The sequence below is a fragment of the Epinephelus fuscoguttatus genome, linkage group LG14, assembly GCF_011397635.1.
Source record: "Epinephelus fuscoguttatus linkage group LG14, E.fuscoguttatus.final_Chr_v1".
NCBI classification, from domain to species: Eukaryota; Metazoa; Chordata; class Actinopteri; order Perciformes; family Serranidae; genus Epinephelus; species Epinephelus fuscoguttatus.
This window is the reverse complement of record NC_064765.1, coordinates 1119233-1136658: the sequence shown is the minus strand read 5'-3', so window position 1 is coordinate 1136658 and position 17426 is coordinate 1119233. Positions and strand designations below refer to the sequence as shown.

Here is a 17426-nt window from a genome sequence, read left to right as displayed (position 1 = left end):
AATGTTTTTACTTATCACTGACAAATCCCAGACAGTAAAAAATATCAGCTTCACATTTTGTACAAGCTAAGCTAAGTTTTGTTGAAGCTAATTTTTGGCACTCAAAGGGTTAAAATTCTGAAATCTGAAAACATTTGGTAGTTATGATCTGGGCTGACGGTTAAAAATTTAACTCAGTAAACATAGAAAATAATATTAATAATATTAACATAAATTAATTTAAGGCAGTTTCAGTACGGGGCATTTTTATCCTCAAAGGTGTCGAGAGGGACTTTTTATTTTTTTTGAATTTTTGAAATCTGAAATTGCACAAAAAATAAAAATGCATCAAAACAAATTTTGTCACCAATCACAGACATATCCCCGCCCCACCCCACCCCCCCCAAAAAATTCCCCTATCTTTTAATATATGTAAACTAAGTATTTTTCTGTGTTATTATTCATCTAAAAACAACAGTGACATCATATAAACAACTGGCACTTGGAGGGTTGAAATTTTGAAAATGAATAAATATCTGGTCGTTAATTTCAGAATTTAGTTGATTTAAAAGATTCAACACAGTGAAAGTGGAAAATAATATTAATATATAATATTTTAATAGCAGTTTTTTTAGGGAGACACTTTTGTCCACGAAGGTGAAAAAATAAAAAAATACAAAAAAATAACAATAAATAATAAGATTAATAAACTGTTGTTGGTAATCGTCGACATGTTCCAGACTGTGAAAAACAGAAATACACTTTGCATTTCGTTTACAGAAAATAATTCAATTAAAAAAAAATAAAAAACAACAGTGACAAACCGGCATTTAAAGGGTTAAAATTTAGAAAATAAATGAATATTTAATCGTTATGATCAGAACTGAAGTTAGTTAAAAGATTCAACACAGTGACAGTGGAAAACAATATTAATTTATCGTGTTTTAATGGCAGACTTTTTGGCGTGGACATTTTTTGTAAAGGGTGCAGAGGAGTTCACTCAAAACTCACAAATTGTTGATTTACCATAAAAAATGGTGTCCCACCCAGAGGGGATGAGTTTTTGTGTCAAGTGAACGTAACGTTTTGATGTCACTTTGATGATCAGGGGCATCTGTGTCGACTTTACGTTAAAGTTCAGTGTCATGGATAGACTGAGGGTTTACAGTGAACTAGAACGTCTTATTTTTGGACTAATTTGCAGCGCAGTGTATCAGAGCAGCTCTCGCCGTGTTTACTCCAGTCCTCCCCAGGACTCGTCCTCCAGGAGCAGCCAGCTCCCACTTCTTCTTCTCTCTGTTTGATGGCAGATTGGAGCCACAGTTTCTGAGGTTGCTGCCCCCAACGTCACCGCAGGGGTTGTTGCATCTATGAGTCACGTTGTGGTTGTTCAGAATCAAAGAGCTCTGCTACTGTCATGTTTTTGTTCAGGGGGACAAATGCAAGTGTTGTGAATACTGGGGGGCACGTGTCCATCATGTACGCCCCAGAAACCCCCGCCTGCTGTGTTGTATAGGTACCATCATCATCGTCACTTTGCCTTGGGTCAGCCAGCAGAAGCCCTAACATGGAGCAATGTGAGCGGGCAAACAGTCAGGTGGCCTGAGCAGATAAACAGCAGCAGACAGCAGCTCCACAGAAGATATTCACTGTGACAGCTGAGCTATTCACTTGTCAGGCATATCTTACATAAATTGGATTGGTTTTACAAACCTCAGTGTGCTTCAGCTGAGCATGGTGGAGCTGTGGGCTGTTACAGTATGAAGGGAAACTCGAGGAGGAGCCTGGGACTTGGTATCAAACCGTACTCATGACTCAACCAAAATAATCTCGATTAGAAGAGTCCAGCGTAGCACAAGTTACTGATGACGACTGAGGAAGACGGTTACTCTCTCTAGTCTTTATTCACTGCTCCTGTTTAATCACTTCTGCTCCCATCTAATAAACATACGAAGAAGGCAGCACCCATGTGGTGTGAAGGGGGAACTCTTTCTGTCGTCGACTTCAGGAGTGACCACAAGGCAGACGTCTTTATCCTCTCGAACAGCTGATTCTGATGGGTGTCGAGGCTCTTGACCAGCAGACTTCACTACAAGCTGATTGGCTGTTGAAACAGGTGACGTGCTTTAAAACCAGCAGCCCGCCATGTGACCAGCTGAGTGTCAGGTGACACCATCAGCCGGCTTGAGTCCAGCTCGGACCGGCCAGTTCACACCGCTGACACTTTTCTCTGTGACGTTTTTAAACAGTTTCGTCTCGTCACCAATCTTTGGTCTGAACTGGACTTTATGTTCAAATGAAGTAAACTTTAGAGCTTGTGTGTGTGTGTTGCTGTGTAAATATTTGATACTGTGCACTTTTATCTGCGATTTATTCATCTAGGTTTGAGCTGCAGAGGTTTGATCTTCTGTCTGAAGTCAGATTTCTGAATCAAGCTGAGCTGCTCTGACAGGTGGCCGTGCTCATTATCAGCAACATGTTTAGTTCTCTGATAAACAAAACAAAAACACTTTTATAATAATAATTTTAAGATGAAATGTAATGCAGTATTTATTCCTACCTTTCTTGATGTGTTCAGTAACACACAGCCGGAGTCGTCAGCATCTGAAACAAAGCAAGAGGAACATTGACACATTCAAAGTGTGCATGAAGGAAACTTCTTCTCTACATCTTCGTCTCATCTCATCTTCACCACCTCGACCACCACCAGCATCAAGACCCTGTGGGGGGGGGGGGGGGGGTCCCTATGTGACTGCGGATCCATCGCTCTCCTTAAAGATAAACCATCTCCATGGGGTCTAATCACCAAAGACTTTCCACATTTTTCATCCTTATGTGCACACGTTAACAAATATTCTTTTTGCTATAGAAACGAGTCTCTCCTGATTGAAACGCTTGCAGTCTGTCTGGACCTGATTAATGTTGCCTCAGGCTTTAATTTTTATTTTTCTTCATGCTGTTGCCCTCTCTGTCATTATTACTCTGTTATTATTATCATTATTATGCTCTTCATTATTCCTGGCCTCAGCCAGAATCTGTAAGCATGCAGCATCAGCCCCCCGAGAATTTTTTTGCTTTCATCTCTTCTCCCTGTTTCCTGGCTGGAGTGGCCTCATGTCCTAATTAAAAAAGGGCTGTTTAAGATGAGCCAGTGAGCGCTGGGATGCAACGTCCAACAGCCAGCGTCCTCCCCAGGACCCGGGGGTGGCTGAGGGAGGAAAACCTCCGTCGCACACAACACACACCAAAATATGAGTTTGGAAGAAGAAGGAACATTTAGAGCTTCTGAGATGAAGACGAAACAGGAGCCAAATGACGGGACCCGTGATTTCACCACCACTTTGCCAGGAATTTTTATTTTGTGATCTCTTTATTTTTATTATTGATTCTATTTTTCATGTATAGAAGACACACACACACACACACACACACACACACACACACACACACACAGCAGACTGACCTGCCCACCCTCTAATACACCCAGCATGAGGTGTAACCTTTGATTGTGTTTGATGGCGTTGTCGCCCCGTCTGTCATGTAACCTGATGTATTAAGTTCTGTCTTGTCTCACCTGCCATGTCTGCTCTCACTTCAATAATAAAAAAAAGCTGAACACTCTGTATTTGCATTTAAAAGCATGTTCGAACCAACAGAGCATCCATTATTGATGGTGGAAATCCTGAAATAAAGATCACAAGTAACAACTGCTGAGCCAAGAAGAGAAGCCTGAGACCCTTTTCTAAAAGTGATGAAAATGTCAAGAGGCGAGTGTCTAAACGCTCTCATTGAACAGGGATTGGAAGTTCTCTGCTGATAAGGTTTTAATACATACGTCTGTGGAGCCAAGCCGAGCGCTCAGATAAAGTACAAAGGTCTGGATTTTCCCAGTGTCGAGAGAAAAAAGGGAAAAGGAGGAAAAAGCTTTAATGTTAGAAAACAATACGGGGACAAACGGAGGGAACGAGGTTTTCAACACACTCGAGTCCTTTAACTAGCAGACTGCGTACCCTGCTGACTCCCATAAAACAGGCCGCCGCTGCCGTTACATAACGCAGTTATCGCCGTTTACTGTGGGGAGGACGTTATTAGGTTACCATGGGCTTTCCTGCTCTGCTCCACGTGATGCACTATGTCGGCTCTGTCTGGAAATCAATCAGTGCGTAACTCCTCCCTCCAGCAACGGAACAGCAAGAAACCCCCTTTTTAATGAGCCAATAAGCCTGAGGAAAGCACCCGGGTATCATCATATCAATAATCCAGCCACAAGTGAACGTGTTGGAGTGTGCGGTGAAAGGAGGGCTTTGATCGGCACACCGAACACCTTGCCATGATAAAACCCTGCAGGCAGTGGAGGAAGACAGAGAGCACCAGCCCCTGCCTCCATGATGAGACTGTGGCAGGGGGCGCGTGTCGTGTGCAGTGGATTTGGCTCATCAAAGCCTCACAATCAAAAAGCACAAGGCTGGGCTGATCTGCTCCCGGAGGGGAGAGCGAGCTGAGGCTCTAATTGCTGTCAGGCTGCAGCCGTAAGGAGATATTCATATATTCATATGAGATTACCTCGTCCCCAATGATCACCTCCTTCTAATGGCCTCTGTGCGTCTCAGTATACTGTGTGGCTTAAAGTAATCCAGGAGAATTTCAGGGTTTAGGGATTAAGGAGAGGAAGTGCTCAGATGTGACACGGCCTTGTTTCCCTTCTGGGTTCCTTATTTGATCAATGCAGCTCTACAACTGTTGATTATATTCCGTCTGCCACAAGTGTTATGTAATCTCATGGTGGAGGGTTGTATGATTTGAGTCATTAAGGGTTGCAGGGTGGCGACTGACGATGGCTGAATTACTGTGTGATAGGAAAGATCTCAAGTGTCCTCGGGCCGAGGCTGGGCAGTGTGTGCATCTCAAATATGTGTTTAAAAAATCTAAAATAATTGGTTTGGTAGTGTGGAAGAAAGTTTGATTTAATTTAACACCACAGGTTCAAGGTTTTTAATTCAGGATAGTAAGAGTTTGTTTCCAATCTCTCTACCAAACTGCTTTTCAAACTTGATGTGCCCACGTTATTTCATTTGCATTTGGTAAAATCAGTGCAAGCACGACTCTGAAGTTGTTGAAAACTGGTGCTTGGCCAGTGACGTACATCAGCATGATACGTGGCCGGTCCGGCGGCATCAGGAGGAAACGCAATGGGACACCAACCAACATTAAGGGAGCAGAAGTCCAAGTAGGGCAGGTGGGAGAGGTGGTGGATGGGTCCAACAACCACTGACATGAAGGGAGAATAAATGAGCCTCATCACTGCAGGAATGCACCAATCAGATTAATATCAGGGCTGATGCTGACCTTCAGCGCCACCGCGAAGGGCACATGCAGCTTGCGCTGTGTGTAGGGCACCAAAATAGCCCAATATAATCATCCATATACCATCCATCCATCCATCCATCTTTATCCAGTTTTCCGGGGCCTAGTCTTGCGGGCAGCAGGCTGAGCAAAATACCCCAGACGTCCCTCTCCCTGGCGATGCCTTCCTGCTCCTCCTGCAGGATCATGAGGTGCTCCCAGACCAGATGAGATACATAATCCCTCCAGTATGATCTGGGTCAGCCACGCGGCCTCCTACCAGTTGGACGTGCCAAGAACACCTCTAACAGGAGGATCCCGAACGATGCCCTAGGAGGGCTGCTGGAGGGGTTGTGAGAGTTTGCCCATTCACGGACTTGGAGAAAGCTTAGGACAGCATCCCTGGGGCAGTCCTGTGGGGCAGTCCTGTGGGGTAGTCCTGTGGGGCAGTCCTGTGGGGCAGTCCTGTGGGGCACTGTGGGAATACCAGGGTCTTTGATAAAAGCCACCCGGTCCCTGCATGTACAAAGTGAGAGCTGTGTCTGCATACCTGGCACAAAGTCAAACATGTTCTCAGTGGGTGTTGTTCCTCCACCAGGGTTGTCCCTTGTCACAGATTCTGTGTGATATTCATGGACAGGATCTCAGGGTGCAGCTGGGGGGAGGAAGGGGTGCTGTTTGGTGACCTCAGAAATGCATCTCTGCTCTTTGCAGATGATGTGGTTCTGTTGGCTTCATCACACTGTGACCCCCAGCATGCACTGGGGCGGACTCCAGGAACGGGAGAAGTACCCCAGAGGTTCCCCCGATCCACGGTGCGTCATCCTTGGACCGGACTTGGCTCTGACCTGTCAAGGCATGGACACAGGACCTCTGGAGGGTGTCCTGTGGTGTCTGGCACCAACGTGTTGGCTTCAGATCTTTTGGGTCCTGTGGGTTGTGAGGTGGAGTACCAGCACGTCCCACAGATATTTGATCAGACTGGGATCTGGGGAATTTGGAGGCCAGGTCGATGCCTTGAGCTCTCTGTCATGTTCTGGCCACTCCTGAGCAGATTTGTGGTGTGGCATGGTGCACTGTCCTGTTGGGGAGCAATGCTACTGGGGAATACTGCTGCCATGAGGGGGGTACCTGGCCTGCACTGGTGTTTACATGGGTGGAGCGTGTCAGGTGGCAACCACGTGAATGTCAGAACCAGAGGTTTCCCAGCAGAACATTGCACTGAAACAAGATGATCAATGTTGTTCACTTCACCTGTCAGTGGTTTTAATGTTTTGGCTGATTGGTGTATATCCTACTGTTAATGTCTCATTCAGGTGCCTTATTTATAACATTTATAATGTAAATATATTTTTTCTGTTTTGTTCATTTGAGAGGATTGGACTTCCAATTTGGAAAGAGCAAATTGCACAAAGGCATTGTGCTTAGAGCGCCCAGCAGCGGCCCTGCTGACCTTACTACGTGGATCTCAGCCTGTGGTGAATCTAAGACACATTAAAACATACTTGGAATTCAGCTTTTCCCCTATCGACTGCTTCAGCCTGGCGGATGGGCCGGGGGAGTTCTTTAAAGTTTCTTTAAATATTAATAAGTTACTTTCCAAATATTTATTAGTCCACAGTCTACATGAAACTCTCATCACATACACATGAACTATATCTACTGCACAGCACTTATTAAAAAGAAAATAAGTCACTTTTAGAGCTGGTTGGCTCCTTCTCTCGTTATTTCCTTCTCCCAAAACAGTGGTGGAGAACAGCAGTCGAGAGGAGATTTCATTAAAGCAACGAGTGTGTAAATGAATGTGAGCACACAGGGTCGAATTTAAAGTCTCCAATTAACCTAACTCGTGTGTTTTTAGACTGTGGGAGGAAGCTGAAGAAAACCCACACTGACACAGGAAGGATATGCAAACTGCGCACAGAAGGGCCCCAGACGGCCCACAGGTTCGATCCGGGAACCTTCCTGCTGTGAGGCAACAGTGCGAATCACTACTCAAACTGCCTCCGAAATTATTACTGGTTATAATACTGATTGAAAACAAGTGATGTAACATTTAAAAGGCTGTACAGTGCTCACTCCACATTCAACACACCGGAGTTAACCAACCACCACACCACAATAAACTTATAACTTTGGGAAAACACCTCGTATTTATGTTTATTCCACTGTGCAACAAAAGCAGATGGTTGGGTTTAAAAAAACACAGCAGAGTTTGGCTCAACACTCATACAGGAACAACCCGGTCTCACTCCACAGTCGTCCATTAACGGTGCTTGGTCAGTGACTTCCAGCGACAGACACCGACAAAAAAAGCTGTTCTTTCATGACGGCATGATATGTGGGCGGCCATTCATTTCCCGTTTGAATGTAAAGCCAAACCCTGTTCTTTTTTGCGTCATTGCTGCAAAAGGGTGTCTGTCTTTTGTCGGTGTCTGAACTAAAACTCATCAACCCAGTGGTGGCTTTTGACGACGTCGGAAAGAGAATGGTTTGGGCCGACATGTATCATGTCCAGCAAACGTCATAGTGAACAATGGAGCATCAACAATAGCTCTGCTAAAAACAAAAATGCTGAACAAGTCAGCACGTTAGCGTGTCAATACAAAGCCTGTGTGTGTTTAATCATGGGTGTGTGTCAGGTCATGGGACAGGTGCGGGTGGGTACGACTTTGACTTCGACAATGACAGGTAATGGGTTGGTTCTGGTCCTGAGCTGAATGGGTATGGGCGGATATTCAAAAATGGACCAGTTATTAAAAACACACATCAGCCTGACAGGAGTTCCCGTTGGCCTGGCGACCCATCAGGCTCGTAAAATTGTAGGGGAAACACTGGATTCCTCATTGGACGTACAAACCTTGAGGATCAGACGAATACAGAATTGTCTCAAACTCTTTGCCCGGACTTCTTTATTTCATTAACTTCACAGATTTTGTGACCTTGAATTATGAAAAGCTTCAATAATAAATGATGAAATAAAAATTCATCAAAGGGACATTTGTGCCTTTATGCTCCTGTTCAGTTCTCCACACTCAGTTTACACTACAGTCAGGAAACAGCCCACACAGGCTTTGACCAAGGTCAAGTAATGACCTTGGTCAAAGCCTGAATCCTCAATTTTCCAGTGTGAGAGATGCCTGTCTGTCTGTCTGTGTGTCTGTCTGTCTGTCTGTCTGTCTGTCTGTCTGTCTGTCTGCCTGTCTGTCTGTCCTTCCTCGTGACTTTTCCACTTCAGTTTTCAGCCAAATTGATTGAAGTGAAATGGAACCGAGCCCGGCGCTGGCAGATGTATAATCATCAAATCAATTCTATTTATGGAGAGAGTTTGACAGCTTTATGACAAAGTTCTCTGAAGTGAGAAGAATGGATAAGACGAAGATCATGTCACAACGATGAAAAACACCCAGAGATAACAAACAACATCCTTGTACTACCAGCCGACAATGTTTCCAGTAAGCTCTTCAATTTCTAATCTTTAACACTCACTCCAGTCGCTGCCATCAATCACTTAGTTTGATCTTTGCCTGACGCCACTCACGCCCCAAAACTGAGCAGGATATATTAGACAGTGTTCGGCCGTCACACCAGGGTGGTGAACTTTACGCAGATACTTTAAGTAGGAATCTATCAATGACCAAAAACAGATCACGCAGATATGAGAAAAATGACACAGTGAATTAGATACCAAGACAAAGAGTCGATCTGAGAAGAGTCCCAGCATGCAAACATCTGCTAACTAGTAACTGAACCCAAACACAAACTACAGCTGAGGATGATGGGAATGTTCTTTAGTTATGCATGTGGTCATACATCTAAATAACGGAAGATTTAATTTTGACCCAATGACAGCCATAGATGAAAAGTAACTACAGGGAATTCATACAATATTGGATGAATATTGAATAGTGGATGGTGTGTGACCTAAGCATGTCTGCCAAGCTGCAGACCGCTGTTCAAGGCCGACACACAACTTGTGTTGTTAGCAACTAGGAGCCACGTTTACAGCGGCTTTGTGCTGTTGAATGTGGGCGCTTTTTAGCTACCCGTCGCTGCTTTGTGCCATCAAACATGGGTGTTTCTTGGCGACCCATATCCACATTTCCGGCGGCTTTTGTGCTGTTGAACGTGAGTGTCTCGAGCAACTCACCATCACTTTTCCAGCAGCTTTTGGGCCATCCAACATGGGTGTTTTCTGGCAACTCGCGAGCACTTTTCCAGCGGCTTTTGTTGGAGTTTATACTGACGGGTCACCACTTTTCCAGCCGTTTTTGTACCACGGAACATGGGTGTTTTTAGCAACCTGTCCACTGTTTTTTCCCAGGGGCTTTTGTACTACAATGTGGGTGCTTTTTAGCGACCCATCGTTGCTTTGTGCCATCAAACATAGGTGTTTCTTGGCAAGCAACTCACCATCACTTTTCCAGCAGCTTTTGCTGGAGTTTATAATGGCAAGTCTCCACTTTTCCAGCCGTTTTTGTACCACGGAACATGGGTGTTTTTTAGCAACCTGTCCACTGTTTTGTTTCCAGGGGCTTGTGTGCTGCAAAATGTGGGTGTTAATTAAGCGACTTGTCGCCGCTTTTCTCGTGACTTTTGTGCTGTTTAAGATGGGTGTTTGTTTGTGACCTTTTGCCCCCTTTTTTGCAGCTTTTGTGCTCTCAAACATCAGTGTTTTGAGCCAAAACATGATCTTTTTCTAACTATAACCAAGTGATTTTGTGCCTGAAATAACTACATTAACCACAGCGTTGTTAGAAACATCATCATCAACATATATGCTACATAACAACATACACATGTAACGTGTCCTTGGTTTGCAGAGACACACAATGCCAACATTTCTTTCTGGCGTCTGGGTTGGAATGAACTTCAGCAGATGTGTCTGCCTCGCGTGCTGTGCGTGAACTTCAGTAAGTGCTCTGAGGCACTTCCTTTGATGCATTTTGATCACAAGCGTAGAACCTGACAGACCATTTTACAGCAGTGAGTGTTACATGTAGTTAAAGAAAGCACAATTCACAGCAGTGTCAGGACCTTTACACAAAAAGCAAAACACAGTCAGCTGAGGCTTCATGTCTTTATTCATGGAGCTGTTGTTGGAGAAAAACTGATATATTCTCCTGTTCACAACAGATTTCCTCTTGGATTACTGTTCAAAGTCAGAACAAGAAACATTTTTGGTCCAGAGAGATTTTTTTTTTTCTGCCACCAAACCTTGACATTCAGCACTTTCAGAGAGATTTGTTTGTCCTATTGAACATTTCAGCTGCACTGAAAAACAAAATGAACCCAGAAATGCACGGTACGCTGCAAATGGTTGTTCCAGAGTGTTTTACTGTGAATGGATCATTTACTGTACAAATCACATAGTACGTCTCTTCTTATTGAAGCTGTCACAATTTGTCCTTTACTCTCACAGCGCTGATTGACCTCAGCTCATCTTCTGTGTTCTGCTGCTTCTGAGAGACAAATTCATAACCTCCATTTGTCTTATTTCTAAGTTGGAGCTTGCTTTTGTTTTTGTGCACAAGTTTGATGATTCAAAGAATTAGAAAATAGAAAACATGATGAGTAATAAAAATGAATCGTGACAGATGAGGACACAAGGAAGAATAATTCAGTCTCTGAAAAATAAATCTTCTGGATGATGTTTGTACTGTGGTAAAAAACACAAGACTACTGAGCTCATACGTGGGACATTAAATTTAAAAAATGCTCTTTAAAAGACTTAAATGTTGGAAGCTATTATAAAATGTATGTTTGGTGCAGTTAAATATCCAACAGGCATAAATATCATAAAGGTCAAGATTGAATCGTGTCCCAGAAAGGAGGCTGGCACGAGACCAGAATTATAAAAGCATCTGAGGCATGACTACGTTTTCTCATGAAAGAAGCCACAGTTCAACATAGGCAGAGAAATGAACTAATTACAACAGACAGATGTTTTTGAAATTAGATTTAGGTAGGAGCTGCTGTCTCTGGGTCTGATGTAATCACTCAGCTATTTGCTTTTCCACACCACTGCTTATTTAGCCAGACAGGATGTGATTGAAAGTCCTGTTCGGAGTCTTACATTGATTTGATATGGTGGACATATTCCACAGTGGCTTGCTGATGTGGAATAATAAAATAACATCATAATCTGTGACATAAATTAAAAGCAGGAACACGCACGCAAACAGCTAATGACACTGGGGTCAAACCTATGTGACAACTAGACTTGGGGCGGGCAGGAATTAAAAGCCAACACACTAATCAACATTCAGCTGAGCTGTCAGTGAATAATGCACCGAAAATCTGGGAACACACACTGCTGGGCATGACAAACACTCTGCACCTGCAGGTGAGAATGTTGCCTGATGACAGCAGTGAGAATACAACACAATAGAGCTGTATAGAGGGAGAGGAGTGCAGCACAAACACTGCCAGGATTAGAGGTTCAGCTCTGACTGAAGCCAGCGGTGTGAATCAGTGGCTGAGTGATATGGCTCTTATATACAATGACATGATTTCATTTATCTACCGTCTGAGATTTGGCCATACCTCTTCATATTTCTGGCTCTATTATGTTATTTGGGGCATTTTTGCATCTCTGTGATGGGGTTCCTTGTTTTTTTTCAGGATTGCATTTTGTCCCACTGAGTCAGAGGCGAATTCACAAAAGGACTGCACGACTTCAGGGGCCCATAAACCTGCACAAACAAGACAAAAGAAACTCACAGGAGGTGAAATGAACCCCGAACTGTGTTGCCAAGCCGACATCACTCCCAACTCGTCACATAATATTGCTGCTGACTGCTGATTTTGACGTCTACATGTGACACGTTAGATATCCTGCATGCGTCTGTTGACATTCTGGGACGCCATGTCAGTTTATGCATGTTACATGCATTGTGTCTTTTCAAAATAAACTTCCAATTTCACAGGAAATGTACAGATTCTGCTCATCAGATGCAGAAAGTCTTTTTCAAAATAAACTGACAATGTAGATAAAAAACTGTATTAAGTTTACTTCCTTAAGTTCAGGCACATCATGGTTTGGCGTAAAATAAGTATGATTGTTGCTAATGCAATATAACATCATGTAATGTGACACGCTGCACATACCAGCACACTACATTGTCATTAACCCTTTGAAACCAGCAAATCGGCTTGATTTCTGTTACAAACATAGGAAGAAGGCAGTGAGCAAAAAAGAGAAAATGACCCAAGAAATTAGTAAAAAGAGAAAATTAAAAACATGAAAATTAAATCTTACGGCTGCTGTTGTGCGTCAGTGTCTGCAGCCATGGCCCACTGACAAAGCCGCAGTATTTGACGAGTTGGGGGAGAGAACAAGCTGGAAACCCTCAAACCTGGCTGAAGGAAAATGATGCTGATGGACGACTGATTTCATTTCAGAGGTTGGACGTTCTTATATTTTTGGTCTTATAGTATCGTCGTGTCCCAAAGGTTCAAACACCATCTGTTAACATTTCTGTCAGTGAGCATCGACTATGTGATCCGTCCTGTTCTGACAGTTAACATCGTGCCACTCTAATATTTCATGCTCTGATTTTAGACCTGACATCCATCGCACCTGTCCAACTTGAGACACAGCGTTCTCGCTGTTGTTTTCTTCCTCGAACTTGTTCCCAGCGTGCACCGCTGCAGCTCTCTTGTCAGATGCCTTAAGTGTTACTATGTATGGAGAATCAGCCTGAGTGACATGGTCACCTGTCACATTCAAAAGGAACGGGCATCTCTCTGTCCTCCCTCCTATCCCTGTGGTGCACCTTTGACTGTTGCCGTGACAACGGTAACCTGTTGACTCGTGGGCTTTCTGGTGATGGGGTCAAAATCATCTGCACCTGCAGCTGAGGAGCTGTCTGTCAAGTCAACACCTGCCATCAGGCCCTGGTGGACTCAGAAATGAGTCTAAAGTTCTTTTTGGAGGATTTCTCTTCGGCTGTCTTCTTGAATGATGCCTCGAGGATCTGCCCCGTGATGACGGCAGACACACGCTGCCTTTGAAGAATGTGTCTCATGTTACAATATAAAACATCTCCAAAATGGCTGAAGTGCAAAGAGCAAAATAAAAAAAAAAAAAAAACCTGAGTGGGTGATATCGATCACACAGCTGAACAGCAGAAGAGTTGTAACAGATTATTGACTGGATGAGGAATATTCAGAGAGGCAGCCAGACAAGCTTTCAGCTTTTTAAAATACATGAGCGAGCTGATGGTGACATCACCACTTAGATGCAGAAGTCAAAGGTCGCAGTGAGATAGCTTCACATGCACAGCAGGATACTGACTATGTTACGTGAAGGATTTCTGTGTAAAGAGCTGAAGTGAAACTGGAACTTCTAGGTTCTGTTTCAGGAGTGAGAAAACCTCACTGACGTTTTGAACGACGCTCAAAACTAAACAGAATCACCACCTTACTGACTGTATGCCGCCACATGGATGAAAACATGGATGCTTCACACACGGAAGATCTATACAATCAAAAAAGAGTTTTAGCAGAACATGATGATGTCACAGTGAAGTCGACCTTTGACCTTTGGGATACAAAACGTCACCACTTCATTATTTTAGACATTTGAGTCAAGTTTTGTCCTAACTAGTGTGTGAATTCTTAAGTTATGGCAAAAAACATGTTTTGTGAGGTCACACTGACATTGGACCACAAAATATATCTAATCAGTTCATTCAGTAGAAGTGGACGTTTGAGCCAAATTTTAGAAATTCCCATCAAGGCCTTCTTCCAACGTCACTTTCACAAGATGGGACAGACGCAAGGACACAGTGACCTTTGACCACCAAAGTCTAATCAGTTCATCCTTGACTCATAGTGGATGTTTGTGCCAAATTTGAGGAAATTTCTTCAAGGCTTTATTGAGATATAGCATTCGTGAGAATAGGACAGACAGATGGACAACCCATAAACACAACGTCTCCAGCCACAGCTATCAGAGATCATGAATTATTGAGTTATGGTCAAAAACATGACGTTTACCTTCTTTAACAACCAAATTCTAAACAGTTCATTCTTGAGGCAAAGTGGTTGTTTGTGCCAAATTTGAAGAGTTTCCCTCAGGGTGTTCCTGAGTTATTGCATTCACAAGAATGACACGGTCTCGATATCACAGTGACCTTGACCTCAAACAGCTGAAATCTAATCAGTTTATCGTTGAGTCCAGGTAAATATTGCAAACATTAAAAAAAATAAAAATAAAAAAAAAAAATCTTAAATTATTCTTCAGACCTAATTTGCAAGACAAAGTCACAGTGACCTTGACCTATGATGACCAAAATCTACTCAGTTCATTGTTTAATTAATGTATGAATTCGTCAGTTATGGCCAAAAACATGTTTATGAGGTCACAGTGACCTTGACCTTTGACTTATGGCCACAAAATTCCAATCAGTTCATCATTTCGTTCAAGGGAACCTTTGTGCCAAATCTTGATCCTTGACCTTTAGCTACCAAGTGGATGTTTGTGCCAAAATTGTTGGGGGAATTCCCTCCAGGTGTCGCTCAAGTATCATGTTCACTAGAATGGGACGGACCTGATAACATAACACCTCCGTCCTCAGCGATCACCAGCGTGGACGCTTAAAAACATGATTCAAAAATTGCTCTGACATTTGGAACGATGCTAATAACTAACAATCCAGCCTTGAGCGCAGAATTTCTCAGCTGTGTGTAGCGATGGGTACCTTTCACATTTGAACCGATACGGTGTCGATACTCGGTACCTGGGAATCGGTACCGGTACGCAACGGTACCTGTTTCCGGTACTGTTTTTTGCATGTATGTGTGGTAATAAAGGATATTTCATTTAGATTTTTTTCTCAATATCAAACAGGATAAAACAACATCTAACACTGTTTGTAACATAATATCAAAAGGTAGCCTATATAATTGACTATGCAGCAGTTCTTTTTATTGCACAAAATAAACCCACTCCTACTACCTCCTATTCCTCCACTTTCCCCTCTGGGAAAAATGTGTGTGGGGAGTGTAACGTTAAAGTTAGAGAATACGAGGAAACGAGCTGATAATGATAACTAAGGCAAGTTAAAATGCGAAGGTAACGTTAGAATGACCAGAACAAAACCCAATCATCTTAAACACTAAGCTTATTAATTACCTGGAACCGATGATGCCGCGCTTAATCACCGTCGTCATCACTGAACGTTAATCCCACTTCTTCTGCCCTGATGCTGGCTGCAGATGACGACGAGACGCTAGCTGTATGTGTGCTAACGCCGGGAGAAGTAGCCTTAACTTTCAGGCTATCAAATACTGTGCAGTCGTCAGCCTTTAAAAACACCTTGTGCTTAACCAGGTGCTTCCTCAGGTTTGAGGTATTTCCGTAGCTGGCCTTGCATTTTGCGTCGCAAATATTGCAGCGCGCATAGTCTGCATCAGACTTTGAGATATGGAGCCACACCTTCGGCCTCTTTCTCTCAGCCATGCTGCATTGTTGATAGTAACGTGATCATGCTCTCGTGCGTACAATGCTGCGTTCACGATAGGCAGCGAAAACGTCACTCCTCCACTCTCAAAGTCCCAAGGATGCGTTCAGGTACCGAAATGTGGTACTGTTTGATTTTACGTGAATCGATATTTGGGATTACCGGCCGAATTCGGTCGGTACCAATAAAAGTACCGAACTCGGTACCCATCCCTAGTTGTGTGTCATGTGACTCTCTTTACATGTTGCGGTGAGGCCTGTAGTTTTCTAGAGAACCCACCACACTCTTCATCTTCCTCACTCTTCATCTCCCCTCTCTGTGTACTGACCTGGCCCGGGGCTGATCTGGTTGTCATAGAGGTGGATGTCATCTCCGCAGGCGATCGGCGAGTCCTGTCCTTCCTCTCGGCCCTCGCTGCCCTCCTCCTGCTCCACCTCCCGCTGCTCTGGGGACACAACAGCACAGGGTCACCTCCTGGACCTCAGCAGACTCACTCATTATCATCTTCAGCCCAGGTAGCTGACAAGTCCAGACATTCTGCAGGTGCTCAGTGCACATTATTTCACCAGCTCAGCTTTTAGAGAACAACACAAAGAAATGATGCTCATCTATTTGAATAAACAGAACAACATCCATCAAGGCATTTTCCCAGTGTGTTGTTGGTGTTAACAAGTCATTTTAACAAACTGCAGAATATTTTTCTTATTACTGGGGGAGACCTTTCCATTTGTAATTTTACTTCTCACAGATTCCTTCAGTGATCCTAACAACACCAGAATGTGGAAAATTAAAATACCAGACTGAATTATGTTGAGCTTCAAGACAAATAAAATGAGTCCTGTTTGAATACAAAAATCACTCGTTATTAGGGACTGTTCATTAGTTATGGGGGAGGCATGTCAAATAATCTTTTAAGCATTGGGAAGGGCCTGTTTTTCTTATTTTGGCTTAGGGGAGGGCCATACACATTTAAATGGTTGGATTTTGTACTTCTTTTACAGACAAGTTTTCAAGAAAACATGCCCTCCAAATTGTGACGATTTTAAAGGAACACGTGCGCTCCAAATTTTGTGTTAAACTGTGGCTAAATTTTGGCGAAACATGTCTTCCTGAAAGCATGCATTCTTTCAACATTGCCAAAATGACACCATTTATCACAACCAGAAACTGTAAAAATAGAAATTATTGTTGGATTTTACAACTTACGACGGCCCTTGAACACATCATGTGCAACAAACGCTTCCATTAGAGAGAGAAAAAAACGATCTGACAAGAGTTAAAAACTGAGGCTTTTATCAACTCCAGGATTTCATCTTCAACTTTTAACTTCCAAACATCACAGGAAGTTTTAAAAAGCTAATAACTCATTTATGGTGGAGGGAGGCTCACAGAATTTCCATTTTCTGAGGTATTCCTGCCAACATCCTGTGATAAGTAAGGAACAGTCCCTCAGTGTTGGAAAAGTCACATTAACATGATGATATAAGTAAAAACCATTTCAGGACCTCCTGAAGTTTAATCTAGTCAGAACAGCGTTTAACAAAAAGTTTAGCAGCAACATAATTATAACAAGAAATTGTGACAGCTTGTCTGATGGTCGATGAACCATCCTGACACTGTAATAAACATCTGCTG

The 17426-nt window shown here is 43.2% G+C and overlaps 1 protein-coding gene across 3 annotated transcripts in view; it reads right to left on the bottom strand.

Annotated features, from left to right (window-relative positions):
- slc4a11 (solute carrier family 4 member 11) overlaps positions 1-17426 on the bottom strand; it is a 181590-nt gene that overhangs the window by 76761 nt on the left and 87403 nt on the right. For all 3 annotated transcript variants that reach the window (XM_049596095.1, XM_049596097.1, XM_049596096.1), the window contains exons 3-4: positions 16120-16236; positions 2540-2583 (exon numbers count right to left, since the gene is read on the bottom strand). In XM_049596095.1, the coding sequence (XP_049452052.1) occupies positions 2540-2583; positions 16120-16236 (161 nt within the window). The remainder of the gene's footprint in view (positions 1-2539; positions 2584-16119; positions 16237-17426) is intronic.